General features: G+C 40.8%; 1 protein-coding gene across 1 annotated transcript; it reads right to left on the bottom strand.

Moving 5' to 3' along the window:
• Positions 1 to 1121: 1121 nt before the first annotated feature.
• Positions 1122 to 22589, bottom strand: LOC139913113 (uncharacterized). The gene is made up of 5 exons (XM_071901058.2): positions 20483 to 22589; positions 19693 to 19998; positions 18236 to 18497; positions 4539 to 4638; positions 1122 to 1250 (listed from the first exon to the last, which is right to left on the bottom strand). Exons 1-5 carry the CDS (start codon positions 22587 to 22589, stop codon positions 1122 to 1124), a joined length of 2904 nt encoding a protein of 967 aa, XP_071757159.1.
• Positions 22590 to 23547: the final 958 nt, after the last annotated feature.

Here is a 23547-nt window from a genome sequence, read left to right as displayed (position 1 = left end):
TGTTAATGTGACAGACTCATAATAACCCAATAGCTGATTTTGCTTAAATGGCTTAGATTCGTTATACTTCCATAACCATTGGAATGTTTTGGGTCTGTGTGCTATTGAACTATAAAATCTGGATTAAACAGTGACCATATGCTCAGATTTGTTGCTTAAGTTTCACAGTAGCACCTATACATACATACATACATACATACATACATACACACATACACACAACACACACTCACACACACACACTACAGCAACAGTATAGAAATGACCGAAATGTTAAAATGTAACAAAACCTTGAAAGAATGATTATACTCCACTCATAATCAGCTATTGTCCTCGGTGGATACAGGTAACTGCCAAAATAGAGGAAACACCTTGGTAAATGAGGAATACAAAATACATTGAAATCAGGTTTAGCTACTCGACTCCCTAAAGGATAAGGTGAATGGAAATAAAACAGAGCTGTTATGCATGGTCACCTATAGTTTTAAGCAAAGCATTTATATCCTGATGGAAGAAGGATGACTACAGGATGATGTCACAGTTGCCAGATCTCAAATGTATGGACTGTTTATTGGAGTGACAGCGACTTCTTATCGGAGCAGCATCTGACAGCGTTTAGCACCACCATAATCCAAATACCTAACGGAGGGATTTCTTGTTTAAGACTCACAGCATCCCCGTTAGAGTTTCAGACGCTTGCAGAATCTCGCCGCAGCTGTTTTTGTGTCTTGCGGGGTGAACAACAAGCTTTTAAGACACTTGATGTTGGTGTTTCCTTTTTGGCAGTTACCTGTAATGCATTTGAGCATGAGATGTACATGGTTGTTTTGGGTCTTGATAGTGATAATCAATGATTCTTTATTGGTAATGGTCAGGTTTTGTCAAGAATTCCCATATATTCCTTTATTTCTCCCCCTCTAACATCAAGACAGACACTAGCAGGTGTGAAATTTAGCTCAAGACATTTTGTAGTCGAGTATGTACTGTACATCGGCAGCTTTTATGCAAGGGTTACTATTGTACATTGATGTGTTATTTAGATTTGAAGTACATGTACATACTGTACATACATGTACATACTGTACAGTTGTACTTTCATCACAACAATCCCTGATTTGGTCTCAAAGGAGAGCGCAGAAGAACTTCTTCTCCCTGAAGGGGTTCTCTGAGGTGGGCACCGGGGTGATGAGGGGGTCGTCGCAGGCGTGTGCGTCGCAGTACGCCATCAGGTCGGCTGCTGCCTTCGACACCTGGAGACGAGGGTGAGGAGGGTCACATTCAACGGGGATTATGAACATCATACTGTATCAAGAACTGAGTCAGAAATAAGCTTTCTATCTTTTGTCCATTCTACTAGGAAGGTCAATAACCAAATTAAATAGTCTGTTCTTTGATTCTATTAATCTACAGAAAGAGGAAGTCCTGCTTGAGTGTGACAGAACAGACGGGTGCTTTGGAGGGACAGTTAGGTTCAAACTGATACTAGAAAACTTTTAGAAAATGATTTATTTGCCACCTAAAAAGTCTTTAAAAAGATTAAAGAGACTTCTCCAGTGGGAAACCTTTTGGATAGTCAGTTTATTAGCTACAAGTTGCCCTCTTAATGAAGAGGCTGGTTATTCTCCTTTTCCTATAGGTTCTTGCATATTGGAGGTCTGTATAGTCTTTATCTATAACATGTATTTGGCTGTTAAATGATGCTTTATTTCCCTTCTCCCTTCTCACTTCTCTCTCTTGTTGTCTATGCAGATCTATGTACCAATTTTTCTATATGTCATGTAATTTCCCACATGTGGAATGTAGGTGGAGGTAAAGGTGTTGTTTATTTAAACGCTGGCTTTACTGACTAATCTGTACGACCCTGATGAAGACCATTTGGTCAATGTGTTGGTCATTTTTAATTGTCTTGCAGCCCATGTGATAAAGGCTTTTTTTTACTTGACACAGAGTGCCTTGGTTTTCTTTTGGATCACTGCTTTTTTAAGAATCCATTTTTTTTTTTAACCAGGAATTGGAGGATCCAAAGTTGTCTAGTATCAGTTTGGCACTACAGGCCTCAAGCCTCATGCCAGACTACATTCATTTACAAAGGAGATTAATGCTGAAAAATCATGTTAGTCTAAAACTAGATTTAATACTTATGTGACCACACATGTCATTAGATAAGTGTTCACATGAGGGGAGCTAAGATCCATTAACTGATGGGATCATGAAACTTTCCTGGGGCAGGTAAATGTTCTTGTGGACTTCGATACATCTGACTTGGGCCTGTACTCATCACTTTGTGGGAGTTTGGATTTAAGGTCCCTCATCAGGTCATGTGACTGAAGATTGGACATTTATATCCTATAGGGAAGATTTAACAGACAGTCTACAGGTGTAAGCCTAAATCTGAAGTGTCTTTCAGGAACAACAGCTCAAATTTGGCTTAGTTACTCCTGGACAATGGAGTCCACTGCTTAGAAAACGAAGGTCTAATCAGGCTCAGATGTGGAAAGTTTTCTCAACATTTGCTCAACAGCTTATCAAAATGAGTGATATACAAGTCATTAAAATGAGAAAAGTGAAACAGATCAAATGTTTCTGTACCAAAACTGGAAAACAGTGTGAATTTTGAATGTGTCTAGAAACAATCTTATCAGATAAGATAAGATAAGATGAAACTTTATTGATCCATGTGGGGAAATTGGATCATTGCAGCAGCAAAGGTAATAGGATACAGTAGTGAAAAAAATAGAATATAAGCAACAAAAATAGAAAGGTGAGTATTTCAGCACTGGTTAAGTAGACAATGAGTGGAAAGTATGGGAAAGCGTATGGATCACATGAATATTTGGATTTACTTCCATTCTTATGTACAGTATACAGTATGAAGTAGTGGAACCATTATGAAAAGTATCAGTCTATATTCAGTATGTAATAACTAAGGTTATGTGACTTTACAGCAGTGTACATGATGTGCAAATGTGCATTATGTTCACATTAACCAGTCTACAGAAGGCCCTGCATATGTATTGTTTTTAGTATTTTCAGATTAATCAAAATCCTAATGTACCACATTTAATCCTGGAATGCCTCTAATTTTCCTTTATGTAGTCCAGTTGATTTAATCGAGAACGATATTTTTTTAAATGATGTCTATAAAAGCTGATTTAAGTTAGTAGAAGTCCACCTTAAAGGGCCAGATCTAGGATTTGGCTTAATCCATGTCTGAGAAACCAGCTGTATGGATTCAAGTGAATGGAATTCAATACGTTGCAGCTGTCATATACATATAGCTATACTATGTTACAGTGAGGCTGTCTGCTGCTCCTCTAAAGTTTAACAGAGGATTTTGTTCTCATTTTACAGGAAACATGTATGTGTATGTATGCTGAAATGTCTTGTCTGTCCTTCTGCATGTGAATTGTCCTGTGGTTGTCAATTGTAGGCAAAGAGAAGCAGACTCTCTTGGTGGAAATTACACACAAGAGTATTTCTGAGTTGAAGAAAGCACCTCTTCCTCTATGCTGAGAGTACGCAAATAGAAACGTAAAGGCAGTGAACACAGCTGCGGGTTCAGACTTTTGCTTACACCTGTTCAGGGCAAAACTTTCAACCCAAAGCTGGTATTTATTTCCATAAAGTTTTCTTTTGCCTCTGAGCCACCAGAGGTAACAGCAGCTGAAAATAGTCCCTGTAAAACATGATAATAGTGTTATGAAGTAATGTTTGATACTTTCATCCTCTGCTTCTCTTTTGCCAGATCATGCTTTTCAAACCAAGAGGCAATCTGCCTCCGCAAGTTGTTTTTGATGGCATTAGAAACATGGTGGAAGCCAAAAACATTTGGAAAATATCCAACAGGAGACATAGCCTGGACCTAAAGTGTATTTGAGAAAGTCACCGGTGCTTTTCTACCTCTGCAACCCAATGCTGGTGAGGACATTTTGCCAAAAGCAAATAGCAGGTCTGTCCTTTAGGTTTGACCTCTGCTCACTCAGCAGCGTCAGACTGGAGACGGAGCAACTGCAAAATAAAGTAGATTTTTGCTAAATGCCAATTGGTTAATAGGACTCATGAATAATAATTAGGGAGATGTAACTGACCTATTGCAACATGGGAGCGCATCACATGAGAGGCCTCATGAATATAGTAAAGATTTCCCTGTTGGACAATTGTAGTTGGAAAACAGGCTTTTTGGAAGTTTTTAAAACACTGAAACTCATTGCGTAATATTAGAATATACTATAATACAATTCAATATTTAGAAACTTAACCAATAAGCAAACCATTTACAGCTTTTATATACACTGAAAGCTAAGGTTTAGCTGATGTCTAGACAACATTTTTAGTCACACAGACATATTTTGATGTGTAGCCTTTGGATCAAAAGACCCATCAATCAGTTTGAGGTTGAAAAACATTCTTCTAATCCACAATTTTGTTTTTGACGATCCAGTCACTGCTTTGTTTACATTTGGATAATATCTGTTATGGATTATGACTTTGTTATAGCATGGGTCATGTCTGAGTTTGAAGCATTCAGTCTGTCTTACCTTTATCCTGCAGAAACTGGCTTCTATCTTCAGCTGCTCCACCAGCTTCCTAGCTTGGCCGACGCTCATGGTGCTATTCACTGGGGTGTCTCCTTTCATCCTACACCCATAGATGACGGACAAATTCACAAATACAATAACATTTAAAAGTCGTGGATTCGTATTGAATGGAAACCCATTCAAGATTTCTGTATTTTTATAAATTGATACCATTAAATTCTTCTCTCTACACAACCCAGTCCCCAAGGGAGAACTGGTCCGCTCCTCTTTTCCTTAGAAATACAATACTTCAAAGTTCAAAAGAGATGAAAATGTATAAATTATATTTTTAGGTTGTAATCATTCTTGAGTTGTGGTTTTAATGTAAATGCAATGTTGACATTTACTATTCACAATCTTAGGTTTATTAACAGCAATATTAGTTTCTAGGTGCTTGATGATATGAGCTGTCTGTGAATTACTGAACAAGTTCAGTTCATGAGACAAAGTTTTATCTCAAAACAAAGCATAACACCATTATATGATGTATAATATGCTCAAAATGCTCAATATATGTGTAATTCATAGCATTTCCAGCCAAATAGTTGTCAGTTTTTGCTGCAAAGCAAACATCAAGCCAGCCAATCTCCAATGATACAGTATAAATATCAATCAATATTTTGTCATAGAATAGGCACGGCTGCTATATTAAGTCATTTTCAAGGGCCCAAACAAAAAAAACATATTTTCAAATGCATAAGAAACCTATAAACTGGGCCGAATGCCCACATATATTCTCCATGGCCCACACAGATTCCCCCACTATGAGCAAGAAATCACAGAAATATCAGATTTAGAACAAATACAGGCACAGCAGACATCCAATTATTTAAAAAATAAAGAATAAATATACATACGCTTCTATTAAATTTTTTTTATATCAGATGGATTGTCAACAAGAAAAAGAGGCAGACCCAGCAAAGGACCGAATCTGTTTGAACCATTCTGGACCTCTCCCCATTTTCTTATCCCTCTCCCTCCATAAACCCCCCTTTTTCTTTTTTCTCCTTACCCGTATTATATTCCTCTTCAGGTGCAATCTTCCCCCCTCTTCTCTCTGTATCTCTTTTTTTCTCTCTCTCTCCCTCTATCAGCTTGTGTTTGTGATATATCAGTGTAGCTGGACCCCACCCCTCATAGACAACAGCCTTGATGGCACCCTGCTCTGTACAGTCCAGTGCACTGCAATTCTGCTACAATGAGCACCAGATCTGTGGTACATGGATGGGATCGCCCCCTCGGCAGCGAGTGGTACCTGCCAGACGAGGGGAGGGGAAGCCATTGGTGAAACATTTTCTTATGAGGACGGATCGTACCACATCTTTACTGGGAAACTGGGGGCAGGAAAGTGGAATCTTTCAGGTTTCAATCACTGATTTTGGAGCAAGATGATTATGTTGTGTGGCATTGTTTTTTTTTTTTTGCAGCATTAAGACTGCATAGAGTTTGGGATGTGGAACTATAATAAGCAGAATCATATGCTGTTTGTGACCCTCCGTGCATTTGTGATGCCCACCCTCTCTCCTCTGTTGCTATGGGGACTGCTGCAGTCTGGTTTGGTAGTTTACATCATGAGTGAACTCTTCTATTCAGGCAATATCTTTAAATATAGATATAGATAGGTAGGCCTAGTATTTGTAATTCCCGAATGCCATTTCTGCTGTAATAATGGTAAACAAAGAAGTGTCTAAGGAGAATTAATACATGTGTGTTTATTTTTTGGCCGGTAGTTGGCTTTACTAGCGGCTCGCATGATGCGCTCAGACCACAGAGACCAAAGAGCCTTTAGAGGAAAGAGCTCACTCAGCACCAAATCGCATTTATTGTCTACAAACTTGAGGAATCATGGGAAAGTCGCGGGGAAGAGGCGCTCAGCCTGTCTACAACTACTTACATCTCGACAACAGAAATTCAGAATACATTATGGTTGTTTTTCCTTCTGTTTCCTAATTCAGAGCTTCTCCTTCGCAACGCACAATGGTTTTATCAAACGTTATTCAGCAGTTACGTAGAAAAAATGTTATTTTGTGGCGACATGCCCACTCAGCCGACGCCATCTTTGCTAGGCTAGTGTTCCGGCGTTAATGGCGTCATGCTGTCCCCCGTATCATAATCCGCTGGTGGTGTATATTCTCCTTTTTCGATTATCTCTGATTTAGAGAAAAGCTGCTTCGGTTTACGCGTTTTCTTTTTAAAATGTCCTTTGTTTTTGCCGTAAGTTTACGGAGCCCGGGAGTGGCCATTGGGAGAGAAAAAAAAGTTATATAGAGTCCACGATTTACTGTAACGTGCGCACGTTTTAGTCCATTCGTGCGCACGAGATACAATTCGTTCCGTCGATTTCGTTAAACTGTGCAAGTTAGGAAAAACTGCAACTTAAAAGCTACCTTTTAGGTATTGCAGATAGGCCTAGTAAGGATTTGGTATGTTAATATCCATTGTCTGTTTAAATTAAAAAAGTGAGGCAGGCCTGGGGAGGAGAGAGTGAACATGAGCTGAGGCTGCAGTGTAACGACTCCATCTGCTGGAGGATGCTGGCAGGCTTGGCTGCATCACTGCTGAAAATGCCTTCAATCAACCTCAGTGTGTTGTGCTGCAATTAAGACCAATTTCAGAACTGAAACATTTTGTTCACTGAAACAACAACTTTATTCGAGAAATTTGTCTCTAGAAAACTGTCTGGAGAGTTTTGTTTTTGATTTATTTAATAGGTTTGAAAATAGCTCAGTGCATTCTGTGCAAGGCAAGTCTTTTTTTTTTTTACAAAGGTAATTCACTGTAAGTCAGTTTCAGAATTTACCTTTTTGCAAACTAAGTGTAAACCTAATGTTGAAGCTGAACATCAATCCATCTGAGGGGTTCAGGGGCGGGACAAAAATGGCACCTATCAGGAGAATCTGGTTCATAATCAGTGAGCCTTCCCTGTATCCCAGGCTGCAACAGACTGTTGAATTTTAATGGTAATCTCTGACATTTGAATGATTTTCTACATGCAAGAACTGGAAAAAGTCATTGCTGTGAATTGGAAGAGGCAAATCATCAATTCAAGTTGAATTTATATCCTTTATTATGCTGGGGCACTATACATTTCAAATGTAATTTACAACTTTTCACAACTTTGTGAAGTTTTTTTAAATTAAATCTGTAACTAACTGGAGAAGGTCTGCCATGAGTTGAAATCGGGATGTGTGACGGTGGATCCCGAGGCTGCAAACAGACAATCATGCTTCAGCACCACGGACAGCGGTCAGCTGTCAAAACAGCACAACAGCACAAGATGTTTGTTCACCGAGCTCTCCACTCTGTGTATGTGTTGTTTGTCTCTGCTGGTGTATCCCCATGCCACACTCATGGGAAATGTGGGCGTAACACACTGAACACACTGAACAAATTCATAGCACGATACAAGCCCAAAGCATCTCCAATCTGCAAAGAAAGAAAGAAAGAAAGAAAAAACAAACAACAACTCAGAGTGACTGCTTTTTCATTTTGCCACAGCTGGCTGTGATGTGGTTGACACTTGTTTTTGTTGGGAGTCAAACTGATGTTAAAAGGAATTCATCTTCTGAGGCAGGTAGCTTCCTTATAGGCAGCAACACCACCCACCTTCACAGGTTTTCAACCTTTTCTTAGGTGAAATTTTAAAAATTATTTTTCTTGCAACTCCAAACTGATTTCGCAAATGCATATGAATAGGCTAATACAGCAGATTAGCAGCCAATTCTAACTAGGTTTCAATAAGCCTACAGTTTTGCTCAGCAGGGACTTGGCATGGCCTTGGCAACATTGCTTGTAGCTTTGGATAACAATTGCTCCTGAGTAATTTGGGAAACAATTCAAAACAGTGAGCTAGTTAGCACTGGGTTAACTTAACCAGCCAGATAGGTAATGTTACAGTAGAAACTATTACCCTATTACCCATTTACAGTGGATGACCTTTCCATGACCAGGGCAATATTTTTAATCTTCAGATGAAATGAAGAGGAAATGGATAATCACAAGTAAATGCAACATTCAACATTCATTGCCAAGGGCTTTAGTGACAATACTTGTATCCTCAGTTGATAGTAGGTAAACAAACCAGAACATAATTGCAAGGGATGTCTCCAGAATCACCAGATGGCCCATGAGAGCCTCTGTTCCATCTCTGCAGGTTATGTTCTATTATAATTAGTGTGGGACTCTGGGTGCCTGGCATCTAATAAAAAAAGAGTCATCAACGTCAATAACGTTGTTGTTATCCAATTTAAAAAAAAATGTAAATGGTAAAGCAATACACAAATGAAATATGAAATGGAAACAAAGTTGGAAAATTAACTGGTAAATGGAAAAAAGAAATTGAACTTGAAATGCCCTTTTGAAAACAAAAAAATGCAAATTGATGCATTGATTCAACAATGTCTCAAACACAGAAAGATGTATTTGCATGCTTAATTAATCATTGTCTAAAGAGTTATTATTATTTTAAATTAATAATAATTAATTAACTCATACTTAATTATTGTCATGGCACACTGGGGTTTCCATGCCCGAAAAACCTCAAGCCTGTTCCTGAATGTTCAAAATGTTCCATGAATACAGTTTGTTTTACATCATTACTCACTGGATTTTTACTGAACACACGTTACAGTCTGTCTAGCATGTAGAAATCAATATTTAGGTAAATTTGACAGCATTTAAGTCTCAGAAAGCTTGATTTGTCCCATCAAATGAATGGAAGCCTGATCTGAATGAGACCTGAAACCTGTTTTGATACCTGACTAATGCTGTCAGATTCACATTGCCCTCTCAAACACACTGCTGTTTCAAATAATACCTGACCGAGGCCAGTTACACCTTGACTATTCATTGCTGACATCTTGATTTGAATCCATGCAGTAGCTGGATAGCACAGTTTTGTGCCTGGGGTTGGTGTCAATAGAGACTGAAACAATGTCGGTCAAAGATTTTCATTTCAACCCATTTGGGCCATTGATTCAATGATGGGACCCGATGGCTGATAGACATTGAAATGCTGGATGGGTTTCAAGCTCAGCTGTAACTGTGGTGCTGATATTGAAAAAAAGTTGAGTTAAAACACACTATGCATAATACATTATCTGGCCATGAGCGCTAGAGGCCGGAGGCACAAGGCCCAGACTGGACAGACTTTTCACTGCTTTTTAACAGATTTGCTGGATCTGAAATGTCTCCAGAATTCAATAAGGCCCATCTGGAAATTATATCAGTGTGAGATTCCCACAGTAACAACCATACGGTGATATGATACAGGTAATCATGCAGCATTGGCTAGGCTAGCTATTGCATGTAGTGCCTGTATTTTATTTGTCCCGTGGAATGATGATTTCCTATTCATAAATGGAATGTAGGCTATGAATAATTGAATAATAATTTAACCCAAGGAGTAGAGATGACAGCAGATTTGCCCACAGTTGAGTTGCAGGTGTGTAGCCTTCACTTGCCAACAACATGTTACGATGGAAGTATTCCTGACTCTCCTTACATTAATATTCCAAGAAGATATTAGTGTTAATTCAGTGAAACTTGTACTGGACCAGCCTATTTTGAAGTCCTCTTTTCATATTTCACATATTTACATAACTAGGATATAACTTTTGATTGAAAATAAAATGAGGATACCAACAGGTTAGATTTGAATTGGACAGTTTGAGATCACCACATTTACTCAGATTTGTCATTTTAGCGACCGAGGATTCAATAGGATCCTGGGATACTGAACATCACAAATACAATCATGCTGTCCCATACTTTTTATTTGTACTAGTTATTGCTGGGCAGACACTTTGAGTCTGTTATATCCTCACCAAAAGACCACATCGATCTGCACCCCCCCTGCCCCCCGCCCCCCCGCCCTGTGTGCTTGATCGCAATACAAACTGCATCCCAAACCGGCTCTTACGTAACGGTGACCAGGGCAGATCTGGGTAGGGTGATAATCTGAATCATCAATTGCAATCGGCCAGTTCTATTGATGGTAATGTAACTGTTCAATAACTTCATTCAGAGTGTGCTGGTGATCAGTCAGCAGACCGTACTTTAGCCAATCACAGCGCACCGTTCTATTGATGAGGATGTTTGAGTTGAGGACAGCGTTCACACACTCCAACCACAGCAGCTCCACTTAACCCTATGTGTTGCTGTTATATATCTGCACAGGGAGGACATGATTTAAAGAAACAAAGAAATATGCCCACAAATTCTTATTCATCTTTTTTTATTAAAAGAGCCAGTTCCAGTGTGTTTACTAGAAATTTAACATGGAGAACAACTTCACAATCCAGCCATCAGGTTTTGTACTGCACACTTTAGGATGCTATTATGGTAACATTATCATATTCAGCTAAAACCAACAAAAGAGAAGACAAGACATTGATTAAATCACTTGGTGGAAATTCTTCATTCATGTGACCAACACGGGGAACCAGATATTTCAGAAGTGCTGCTAATCAAACATCTAAGAAACAGAAGAGAAAGTACAATGTATGTGAACTGAGTTTGTCAGTCTGGAGCACTTTGACTTTCTACATGGAAAGACTTTGTTTTTCAAACGCCTTTACGCATCTAGGCTGCACCTAGGTATTGTTCAATTGTTCGTCTTGATCAATGCACTGATCGATTTCCACGCATGTCACTTTTCATGATGCCTGCATCCTTGCAACTCCATGAGGTGGCGACAAAGCGCACAAGCAACAGCAGCAAAGTAATGTTAACATGCTGCTGGTGTCAAAACGTTTTGTACTTGCTACGTTACTTCCCACACCGGCCTGTCTGCTCGTTCCAACATGCCTCCAAAACTCTCAGTCTCTTTGGGACGATAATTTTGACATTGTTTTGGAAACAAAGCAATGGCCGACGAGCTCGCTACAGTTGCTAAAAAAGGTATTTCGGTATAACTCCACTTGACTTTTTGCATATTATTTTGTGCTACAAGAAGATTTAAAGATGCAGTTATTTATACTTTTATGCTTGAGATCGATTCAAAGTTCTCAAAATTAATAAGCCCAAATCACACGTATATGCTAACATTGTATTTTGTTGTATAAGGAGACAAATTAAGCCGGGTCAGACATTTCAAATTCTAAATGCACTTCACCCTAAGCTTCAACCACAGGCAGTTCACCTCAACAGCAAACATAAAAAGGCCCAGCCTCTCATTCATTCTCCCCTTATTTAGGGGTTGGCCTATAACATACAATGTTGTAGCTGTAATTGTGTCTGTATTATCGACAATTTTGAGCATTATTGTTGTTTAGTATTAATTTTGTCAACAAAAATGATTCTTCAACACTTTTTTACATGACAGTAACTACATGAAAACTAGATGCCATTAAATTCAAACAAAATGATTTGTCATTTACATGAATAAAAGTGAAAAAATGACAATTAAGACTGATGGACGGTCGCTGTCCCGAAGCTACATGAGTTGTTTTTTGTTTGTTAGCATTAATAGCAAGATGAAAGCAGAGTATGAGTCATGCCTCCCTGCCTCAGCGCTCACAGTCTCTCTCTCTCTGTCTCTCTCTCTCTCTCTCTCTCAGAGTGAGATCAGAAACTGAATCACGCTGTTTGCCAACTTGTAGCAGCTTACTGCTACTGCTAGATTTGAACTTTCTTGATCCCAGGAAAATTGAATGACACAAAATCTTGTAGGTGCACAAAGGTGCAGCTGCTGGCTGGCACACAAAAGTGTAAAATGTTTTTGTACAAAAATGTGTGTGTCTGACGTTAACAAAATTTGTGGAAGCATTGCTGCAAGAACGGTTCCCTAGCAGTAATGTTTGGCCAGCTAACAAACCATCAAGATAAATAGCTTTCTCTTATTAAGCTAATATTAACTCAAAATCCTGCAGCTGAAAGATAAGCAGGTTGTATATGTGTGTTGAAATTTGGTTCTACTAGGTTGTGGTTCCACAAATGTATTTAGAGCCACAAACACAGCAATAATCTAACAGTTTTTCATCCTTATAATGGATGTGTTTTGCTATTTGCATTCAAATTATAAATTAAAACTTGTGCATTGGCAAATTATAATGTATATGTCAACACTACAAAATGCACATTGTGATGTTCATTTGTAACTTATATAGCATATAGAAATATGCACTTTGTTCAATTTTCAGTTACAGGGTTTCTGATGTTTTAGCTCCATATTGTTTTAAATAATCTGATCCTCATAGTTGCAGATGAGCTGATATCAATCTAGATTGGACAGGACAAAAAATATTTGTAAAATAAATGTGTCAAAAGCTAGACCAAAATGTCAAGTGTTCCTATATTCCTAAATCTAGTTTGGATGAAATGACTAACATATGACTAAAACCAATCGGTATCTAGTCAGAAAACAAGGACTGAAACAAAACAAAACTATGTTGACAAAATTAACACTGTTGTTGCAGAAAAAGCAGCAACATCACAGTTTCATTTTCCCACAGTGAGCAATAAGACAGAGCTTTAAGAACGTTGCCTATTCACCATCATACACACTCTCTATTTTCTATTCCTCTATCGTGATTGTAAGGAAGACCTAACAGCTACAGATCCTACGCTTGTGCACACAGTCACACTGAGATAGATCAATGCATCTGGCCTCACGAGCCGCCGCACTGAGGCAGTACACTGAAGTCTGGATTAAATCAGAACGATGTAAGCAAGGCTTCCACATGCAAGCCTGCGTTGTACTAGTCACCCTTAGTGATATTCACCACTTTGCATCAGCTGAATGTGACGTACAAATAACGTCTTTGTGATATAGCAGCATCGTATTAGTCACAGTGCACCTCTTTTACAAAGAATTTACGAAGGGTAGTTAGTACATGAAGATAAAAACATTGTCTAAATACAAGGACCAGTTGCTACAATATGAAAATATTACATTTGCTTAAGAGAAACAATCCATTATGAAAAGCGAGGGCGATATAGAAGAGCATCACAGGTAAGTTAACATGAACTTTTGCTCTCCGAAGGAGGCGGGACAGCAGGGTGGAACAGCACAGCTTTACTATGATAGTCATACCTGAAGAGTTCTTACCTCCCGTAGGAACCAAGGAGGTGATCTGCATTTTTCTCAATCATACCATCATCATTCTCATCATCAAATATTAATCGTTATCCTTGACTTCAATATTTGGTACAGGAAATAATACAATGGGGTTAGAGTTGAGCAATGAAATACAAACAGGGATAATTAAGTTTCCACAAATAAGCAATGCACAGATATACAATGTTTTTGAAACTTATCATACAGAAAGTAACCACTTTCAACTGTTTCTTCTTTTCAAGTGCAAAACACAAACGGAAGACCTCGACACACACTGACACCGCGCTTCTTTTTAAAGACACCGGCCCTCCCAGTTCATATGAAGTGAGAGAAAATGTTCAAGTTCAGGTTCACTTTTTCCTGCAGCCCTAGACGAGCGTCTCTCAAATACAAACTGCTGAGGTCAGCTGTGAGTGAACTGCTGCACAGTAGATCCATACAATATGTAGTTAAAGAAATTGCTTCGACAGCCACTTTGCATATAAAGTTTGTATAAAAATCAGGGAGCAACAGCAACAGGCTCTCTTCAAAGGTTAACGCTACACCTACTTTGACTTGAGCTGGAGAGATTGGAAGGGTGAACAGCATGTTTGGTTGAGCTCCCCTGCTGAAATAAAGGCTAGAGGTAAACAGTGGAGTATGGCATGTCGACCCAAGTTTACTGAGGTCTGATAGGAGTGAAAATAAAACGCTGTAATGCTACACACAGCTGAAGGTCCTTGTTTTCGCTACATGGTTGGAAGATGCCATACTGTCCCAACAGTGCCTTTCATACAAAACAAAGATTCATTAAAAAAAAGTAAATACACAGACAGATATATGTGCATACCTAGATCTGTGTGCACACAATGAATAAATATGACTGTAGAAAAATATATAGCCTATATCAAAGTCACATTGCCAGGAAATAAATCCCAGAAGCAAAATCCAGAAACTATCAATTTACAAAATCATAGTACACAATACTGGAGGACCAAATTATACAAGGATAAACTGAAGGCATTTTGGTTTTAGAAACTTCTTGCAGGGCTTTTCTTTAATCAAATGACTTTAATAGAGAAGGGGCAACTGGCAGTCGATTAAAATATCATAAAAAAACAAAAAAACAAAACCTTTCCAGCAAAACTTTGTGGAGCCTGAATTCTGTGAACCCTTATCTCGAGTACCAAAGTTCGTATCCAATTGCATACATGGTGGTTTTGTCATTTGTCATTTGAAAGTTTAATTTAGATGCTCTACTAAATGGAATAAATACTATTTTATGGTGGAGTTTCACTCAGTTTTTAAACACTTTTACTCCACTTATTCCACTGAAAATACAGATCTGTTGTATTTTAGTCAAATATTTGTAGTTGTTCCCCCCAGTCTGTTTTTATATGCAGTTCAACTGGAAACCTTCAAAGATTCTTCAAGATAAAAGCTTCTCCTTTCAAAATGGAGCTTTTGAAATTTCTTCAAAATATCTTTGAAAATCACACTGGATTTCCATCAAGGCATCTGTCAATCAATTTTATACCATTTTTTTTTCTGATCTTATGATTTGGTTTTCTGTGGCAGGCATACCTGTCAGTTTACATTTGGATTGAGGTTTGGGCTTTTGAACTTTTTTCAGGTACTGGTTGGAAATCATTATCTTTCTCTCAAAAGTCACTGCAAATCATTTTTTAACATCAGTTTTTAAAAATATCTCTTGTAAGAACATGGACCCCCCTTGCATTGAGGAACTGCCCTTTTTCAGAGGCTCAAAACTGTTACATCAAAAGCACGTCACAAATTACATGAGTTAACCATCGGCACTCAGAAAAAATAAGTATTTTTTCCCAAACGTTAAAATCTGTTGCTTCAGTAAATGCATGAAAAGTATTTCATAGCGATCTAAAAGGAAGAGTATCTGACAAAATGTGCATGGAATCAGTTTACAAAATGTGCAACATAATTCTCCTCCTTACAGTCATCAGATTACAGATGATCAGTTCTCAACTCAGCACAGCTTCTCTACAGTAAATGGATTCATCTACCTACAGCTGAAAGCTGTATAAATTGCATTTTGTATCACAAAGTTCAAATGTCTACTGTGAGGTTCACAGGCACAGGTTATGAATAGCTAACACACAAGTTATAATTTGTAATTTGAATGAAAGTACCAAAACAATCACAAAGCTATTAAACATGCGGCCAGAATTAAAAAAAAAATTGAATGATCCTTTAGGTACAAAAATCACTTCTGTGTGTCTTAACAGAAATGGATCAACTACAAATTACAATTTACAATATTTGCAAATTATAATGTGCATGCTGACATCACTGTACACATTTGCACATTGTGAGCATGTGTGGATCTTGTGATGCATACAAGCAATTTGCAATTTATTCAGCTCCAGGAGTGAGAAATAAATGTTGGACAGGACCCACGCCTAGACCTTATACAGAGGAAGAGTTCACAGTCAACCAAGTGACCTTCTAATCAATGCCTTCATAATAAAAATAATGCATAGTAGTAAGAGAAACAGCAATGTTACAAACGTGTTACAGGCAACGTCAAGTAAGGATAACAAGGAGAAAGAATAGAGTTAAGGTTAGGAGTAAGAGAGGGAATCAGCTAAAGCAGGCAGGGCCGACTGGAGGCAAAGGTTATGATTTTGTTGTGGTACTTTTCTCTGTATTTTCTTTGACCCCTAGAATGCACCGACAGGTCAGCAACACCAATATTGCCTGTTCCCAAACTGAAGTTTTGTGAGAAAGATTGCCTCACAAAGCCACAAAATCATAAGTTTTGAAAATTGCTGCTTGGTGGCCAATCCCATTCTGGCAAAGAAATGACATTTGGGAAATAAGATTTTGTTGAGTTGATGGGGAATCTGCCATAGGTTGTTAAAACACATGCTCTAGAAAAGTCTCCAGTCAGTTATCAAAGAGAAATAAATGAAAGGCAACTGAGACATGTATGGATAGGGAGAAACAAGGGTAGAGAGACAAGACAGATAAAAGCTCTGTAATATTCTCTAGTTTAGTTTAGTTTCACACAGTTTTTCAATCTGACACATAAATAAATAGTTTGGCTTTGGGATTTCATAGTAGTCTTTGATTTGGTGGCTACTGGACTGCATGGTAAAATTTTGTTATGACAATATCATCTGGGCCAGAAGGGCCAAGCAAGATGTTAAGGATTGTCTCTCTACTGTTACTCTGTCTTCTCCATTCACTCCAGTTTCCCTGCCCCCTTTGATTATAAGAAATATCTGTCCTCTCTTACCTTGACAGCCCACTTTGAACACAACATCTACATTTAAAATAAAAGCAAAACGCAACTTAACCCAGACATTACAAAATTTAAATAAAAATAAATGCCTTTTTTTGAATGAATTAACCACAGAAATAAACAGGGCACAGTTGGAAAAGGTCTGTTGTATAAAGCACATTATAACAGCAGGACAATACCTGCCAACTAACACTTTCTCTCATATATAAATCATGTCGTGTGTATAATAACACCCAAGATGAAATACTGTAAGTACTGTTTAGTAGTAGTCTGTTATATCAGTTCACTTTAGTAAATGAGTTGGGTAACACTTTATAATGGCCTTATTCCAGTGTGTTTACATGCGTATTAAAGTATGGACAAAGTATATAGAGGTTTTCATTACGTCCGTACACAGTATTATTGTATAATTACAATACATTTCTATCTGCTAATGTTGCTACACTGGAATAAGGCCACTGTAAAGTAAAGCGTTACCATGCATTGTTTTCCCCTTCATCATTAGTTTTCCCAGGTTAATGCTACTCACATCCCTACTAGGTCCATGCTGCTCTATTGCACGTTTCCCAAAGGATGAAAAAAAAACAACAACCGACAAAGTAGCAGGATAAAATAAATCAAAAACAGCAACTGAGGTCTTTGTGACAAACTCTCCTCATCCATGTGACATTTTAGTTAGTGATGATCAAACAAACAAACTGCATCACCTCAACTGACAGAGAACTGGCAAAAACAAACTTTAAAAAAAAATACATGTGCAGTAAAGTGCATTGTGATGTCCTGCCTGGTGCTACATGTGGCGGAAACGTATACGTAGTGCTGTGGATGAAGTAGGATACTAACGCTGAACCCTTTCCGTGTTTGTGTCTGTTCTTGTTCTGCATGCATTTGCGGTTCGTGGCGACAGTGTCAGTGGTTTTCTACAGAGGCTGTGCATGTAAACTATGGGAACAGAAAGGAAGAGGCATCAGAGAGTCAAAAGAAGAGAGATATCTGAGTGACATTAGGCCTATACAAAATATTGGCACATTATTTTATAAACAGTATATTGGATGATGATCAAGTTGTCTAGGAGTTACGGAGACTACTTCAACAACTGGACCATCCAGTAATTTGTTTCATGTTTCACAGTAATAAAAGTGCACTAGATGCCGAATACACCACCATTTTCCAAATGACAGTGTAGCATTTCTCATCATTTGTTCCCTTCTAATGTGTGTTGCACCCCTTCTGGGTTATTTCACTCCCGTTAATCCAGCTTTAGTGTCAGTTTCTTCCTCCTTGAACTGCCGTGACCTTAACCCCTCTTCTTCTCTTTCACTCCTTACCTCCCTCACTCACACCTGCGTCTCCAGGCCGCTAAGTTTAGGCATCAGGATACGAGGAGTGACGCCAGAATTGAGGTCCCTCTCAAACTCCAGCAGCTGGCCCATGAAGTTGAGGTTCGGAGACACCACAGGGCGACGGCTCCGCACGTATTTGTAGGCATCTGTCATGGTCATGAGGGTGTGCTTCATAAGGTAGGCGATGACGATGGTGGCAGAACGGGACACGCCTGCCTGGCAGTGCACCAACACTCCCTGTCCACTCTGATGTGCCTCCTCTGTGGGTGAGGAAAAACGCCAAGAAAAGCATTATTACATATTTGCCTACACAGCTTATCTCATTTTGCTGAAGTAAACAAGTGAGAACAAGCTTAGCGCTGTTGCATTCCTTCCAGCTGTGAGCATCTAGGAAAATGAAAATATAACAGTGAGAAGAAAAGCAATTCATCAATAAGTGGTCACTACTACAACATAACATCTCATGTTACTACTAACATACACTCAGTAAGGCCTCTTACAGTAACGTCACATCCTCATTCAAGGATTCAGCAAACAATATGTAGGGTGTCCACCTACATGTCGCTTATTTCATTTAAGGGTCAATAAAACATATCTGGAAGTTTCTTCTTCTAAACTATTCATTTGCAGGAATACAAATCAATATATAATTCTTTTCAGCTTTTCAGCAACTTTTCAACCCATATGCCAGTAATACACAAACTAATTTTCCCTCTGAAAACCAATGAAAAAATATGAAAAATAAAGTCAAACATCAAAGTTGATACAAAAAAATGTATTATTCAGGAAAGCATACCCCTTTAACACAATACAAGTCCTATTGCTGACATATTACTTAGTTTACAGTTAGGCTGGCACTTAAACTCCATTTAATTGCCGATCACTGAAGAAACTTGTCCACAGCTGACTCTCTTCTACTACAGTAACATGAGGAGGGGCAGGAATTCACCTCAGCTGCCTGTCAGCCTGACAGAGAGACGATACACTCCAGACAGATCGCTTTACACAACACAATACTCAGCAGCTTTGAAAGGAAAGAACAACAACAACTACATTTTGGCCAGAAACGGTATGATTGAACTTCCATCAGTTGCCATCTGTTGCCAGAGACTTGTAACGCTGCTGCTGAGGACTCATGCTATCTAAACTGCCTGATGTATGAATCTCAGCCTCTTTAAATCCGGCTGTTACTTTTACCGGCGCTGGCATACATCTTTGCTAGTTGATATTCACGGAACCCAAGACAAACCAGTGGCTAAATATATAGGTTTATACAGTGAAAACTAGTTAGATTTTCTTGTAAATATGATCCAGATCTGGTTGCAGATCTGTGTATTATTTCCCGTTTGTTCCCTCTGTCCTGAATCACATCTGATGGAGGGCCTTATGTCTCTCTCTATCAAACACACACACACACACACACACACACCAATTTAGTGAGGGCGGGACTCTCACCAATGAACTCAAACACCTCCTCAAAATACTGGCGTAGGTTCTGCTTGCTGTTGTCGGTGGCGGGCAGCCGCTTGTAGCGCACCAGTCCGGAGTTGAGGTGGTAGAGCGGCAGGTGCGTGGTCACGTTGACCACGTAGCCGATGTTGAGGCGCAGCAGCAGGTCCAGGTCCTGGGCGTCTCGCTCGTTCCCCAGAAACAGGAAGGGCAGGATGGGACTGACCACAGCGTTCTCCGCGTCAGGAGTCATCACGCTCTCGTCGGACAGAGACGCCGGCAGCGAAGAGGAAAGCGGCAACGAAAGGTGAACTGGGAAGAAGACAAGATGCGGATGAAGTGTGGCGAGAAAAGTCTGCTGCATGGTGTGAAGCCGGTTGAGTTATATTTGAAAGGTAGTAGAGAACTGAGATGGAAGAGATATTAGACAAATAATAGAGGTAGTGTGTAGAAATAATATTTTGGTGGGGTGGGAAGGAGAAAAGACTCATTTGGGAGGGATAAGTGTCAAAAATCAAGGTTTTCAGTGCTTGAAATTGGGAAAAAAATCCTCTCAATTGTGTTATGCTGAAAGCAAATTCAAACTTTCAACATAACACAGGGTGAGGATTTTTTTTCCAATTTCAAGCACTGAAAATCTTTTGCTGTACCAAGGGTCTCATATTCAGTTTATTAAAAAAAATAAGGCTCATCATAAATAAATAACATTCAACTGAACTGAACTGAAAGTCACACTGAAACTGCATATTGAGGGCATCTTGCTTCCTCAGTGGGATGTAGTGTAAGAGATTCTTACCTCTGCTGTTCTCCTCATCTTGCTCTCTGTTGAGTGAGTTTAGGACCAGGTGAAGCGACTGAGCGGACGGGAGAGAATGGCCTCCCTCCCTGTCTCTCTGCCTGGGTTTGGGTTTGATGAGCGTGCCGGGGGCGGACGGCGGCGGCGAAAAGGAAATAGGTGACTGGGGCGAGGCGGAGCGGGGCGAGGGGGAGTGAGGATATGCTGCATCTCCATCTTGCTCTGCAGCGTCCCCCATGGCTGCATCTCCGGCTTTATTCAGGAGCCTCTTCAGGGAGTTTCGGCCGTCGTCGCGCCCGAACCCCGACCCGGAACCGAGAAAATCAAGGGCGGCCATCTTGCCTTGCTGAAGCCGGCGTCGGCCTGCGTGGTCTGTTAGCTGAGACTGCGTGAACTCCCGGAGGTTTTGACAGTCCAGGAGGACGAGACCCGCTCCGTTGCTACCGTTTTGGCCCTTGCTCATGCAGGTTTTCCCCACTCCGACTCCCATCCCGGCACAGTGATTCTTTTGGGCTTTAGAATGGGTCATCTTTTTGGCCAGCTCCTCGGGCCAGATAGTACGCACACTGTAGTCGTCGTCATCGGACTGGAACACACCCATTTGGTGAGCCGCTCCGACGCCTCTCCCCGGGGGCTTGCCTCGGCGTGGGTTAAAAGTCACCACTATGGGGTCGCTGCTGCAGTAGCTGCAGGTAGAGCTGCCGGTCTGACTGGCTTTGGGGTTGCAGCCGGTCACGCAGCTCTGCAACGCTCGGAGAGGGGCGGAGGAGGACAGCGGGGCGCAAGGCAGGCATCCCCCCACCAGCTTTTTACGAAGGATGGCGGGACTCTCAAAGTTGCCGGCCTCGCCGGAGCAGGAGGGGCAGCTGAGGGGTTTGAACAGGCTCGCTCGGCAGTCGGACGCAGTGCTGTTGGAGGACGAGGTGTTGGAGGTGGAGGCGGTGGAGAGACACCCGCCCAGAGTTTTCAGGCCCATCGTTTTGCCTCCTCTGTTCACCGCTCCGACATTGTGAACGCAGGAAAACGAGGAGGACGGACTTCCTCCGCCACCCTGGCAGCTGGCAGAACGCCCCCTACACCCTCTGCATCTCACCAGCTTCCAGCAGCCGCAACTGAAGGGGTGCGTGAAATCTATGGTGCAGGTGTGGTCTGGGCTGGGGAAGCCTCCGGCGTGGGAGGAGCAGGGCGAGAGGGGTAGACCATGAAGGATGTGAGGGCGGTGATCCCTGCTGCGGGACGGGCGAGGCTGGCTGAGCTGCTGGAACGGGGCCGGGGCCGGGGCATGGGCGGGGTGGGAGGGAGGGGGCGAGGGGTAGCTGGAGTTTAGGATGGCGGCATGGGGCACGGGGACTGAGCTGTGGTGGTAGGACAGGCTGTGAGGATTATGGTTTTGATGGACAGTTCCCAGTTTGGAATTCTTCTTACCGCCCACACAGGGAACCTCCTGCTCGCTTTTGTGCAGGAAACTCGAGGCGACGCCAGCTTTTTCCTTCTCCTTCTCTTTCCTGGACCTGTACTGCTGCGGCTGGGCGGGGACAAACTGTAGGATCCCTCCGGGGGAAGCTGACAGCTGACTCCTCTGTGAGTTGTGTTCGGCTCCACCCGGCCTCCCCGCGGTGCCAGTTTTTTTCTCACCTTGTCCCGGGTCCAAATGCAAAGAGACGCGCTTCCCTCTGCCACCTTTGACACTTCCGCTGTGCCTCAACGAGTTGCTGAATCCTCCTCCTTTTACTCCTTTGTCCACTGACACTTTGATGTCAATAGTATGTGTGTGGGAGGGCAGCCGCGGCCCGAGAGTCACTGTGCCGTTGCTGTGGCAGTGGCTAGGGACGTGTCTGACGCCCGCTGGGACGACAGCCGGCTCGCCCTTGAACTTCTGCAGGCGGGAAGATCGGCGCTTGCATTCCAGACTCAGAGAGTTACAGGAGGGGGAATAGGGGTGGCACTGGGAGGGGTGGAGATGAGGAGGGTGGGCAACTTGTCCATTTGAGGAGGTTGATATCTGATTGGGGTTCTGTGGGATGGTTTGTGGGGAGCCCCCACACAGGGCCAAGTTTTTAGGGCGCTGAATAACCACTATGCGCTCGTCAAGAGGGAGGGGAGGCATCTGGGTCTATGCAAAGCTATGCAGTGAAGAGGGAGAGAGAGACAGAGAGAAAGAAGTCAGGTAATTATTACTGTCACAAACATGACATTTAGTGGGGCACACTTTACATTCCATCGATTCAAACACACGTTGAATATTGCCTTACAATTATAAAATATTTACATAATACAGTGCAAACCCATAGTTTTGAGCACTGATATATTATTATATATATGTATATTAGGTAATGTGATTATGAAAGTCAACAGGATGATGGTTAATTATTCTATATACATGTAATGTAAAGTAAAACCCAAATTCCAGAGTAATAACAATACATAGAAACACATAGACAACAACAATGGGTTTTTATGTTTTGCATATGTCTGTAAGTCATCCTTAAGGTGTCTTCTGCATATCAAAAACATACAAAGAACATACTGTACAAAACCAAAAGACCAACAATGTTGCATCTCAGTTTTGACCGTTAACACGTCAGACATAATTCCTTTCACATTTGCTGCAAATGAAAGGAGAAATTATGTAAGGATAAAACCCAGTGAGGTGTATGTTGAAAGAACTGAATGGATGACGCTGTGGACAAGAACCACCGGATGCAAGCCAAGGGTGATTTCCTTTGTCGAATCCATTTAAACATACACCTCATAGTCTGTCAACCAGTTTATACCATGGCCATTTGCCAGTAATAAAATGCTCATTCATATTTTGGGGTGTTTGGCATCCAAATTAAAACAAGCTATATCTCTGTTTCCCTGTTAACACCTGAGGGTTTGACTAGTACCTGGAAGACAGTCACTCCCACACCGTAGTTAACATTATAATGTAATGTAAAGTTTCTTCAGTACTTCAGTAAATAGGAAAAAACTTCATCTCAACATGGAAAATGAGAGAGTTTTCTAATCCCAAAACACCTCTGAGCCAGTACTGCCAGGCTAACGATTGGCTATCATCACTGCAT

The sequence above is a fragment of the Centroberyx gerrardi genome, chromosome 11 (genome assembly GCF_048128805.1).
Source record: "Centroberyx gerrardi isolate f3 chromosome 11, fCenGer3.hap1.cur.20231027, whole genome shotgun sequence".
NCBI classification, from domain to species: Eukaryota; Metazoa; Chordata; class Actinopteri; order Beryciformes; family Berycidae; genus Centroberyx; species Centroberyx gerrardi.
Note: the sequence above shows the minus strand (reverse complement) of the source record. Positions and strands in the feature narration are given on the sequence as shown.

Bases quoted from the DNA above. Each gene is read 5' to 3' on its own strand.
- LOC139913113 (XM_071901058.2), bottom strand. From the start codon at position 22,589: ATGCCTCCCCTCCCTCTTGACGAGCGCATAGTGGTTATTCAGCGCCCT. The intron at 18,498-19,692 runs GTGAGAGTCCCG...CCTCACCCACAG, and splicing joins GGAGGTGTTTGAGTTCATTG to AGGAGGCACATCAGAGTGGA. The intron at 4,639-18,235 runs GTGAGTGAGGGA...CTATGGGTGTAG, and splicing joins AGCGGCCTGGAGACGCAGGT to GATGAAAGGAGACACCCCAG.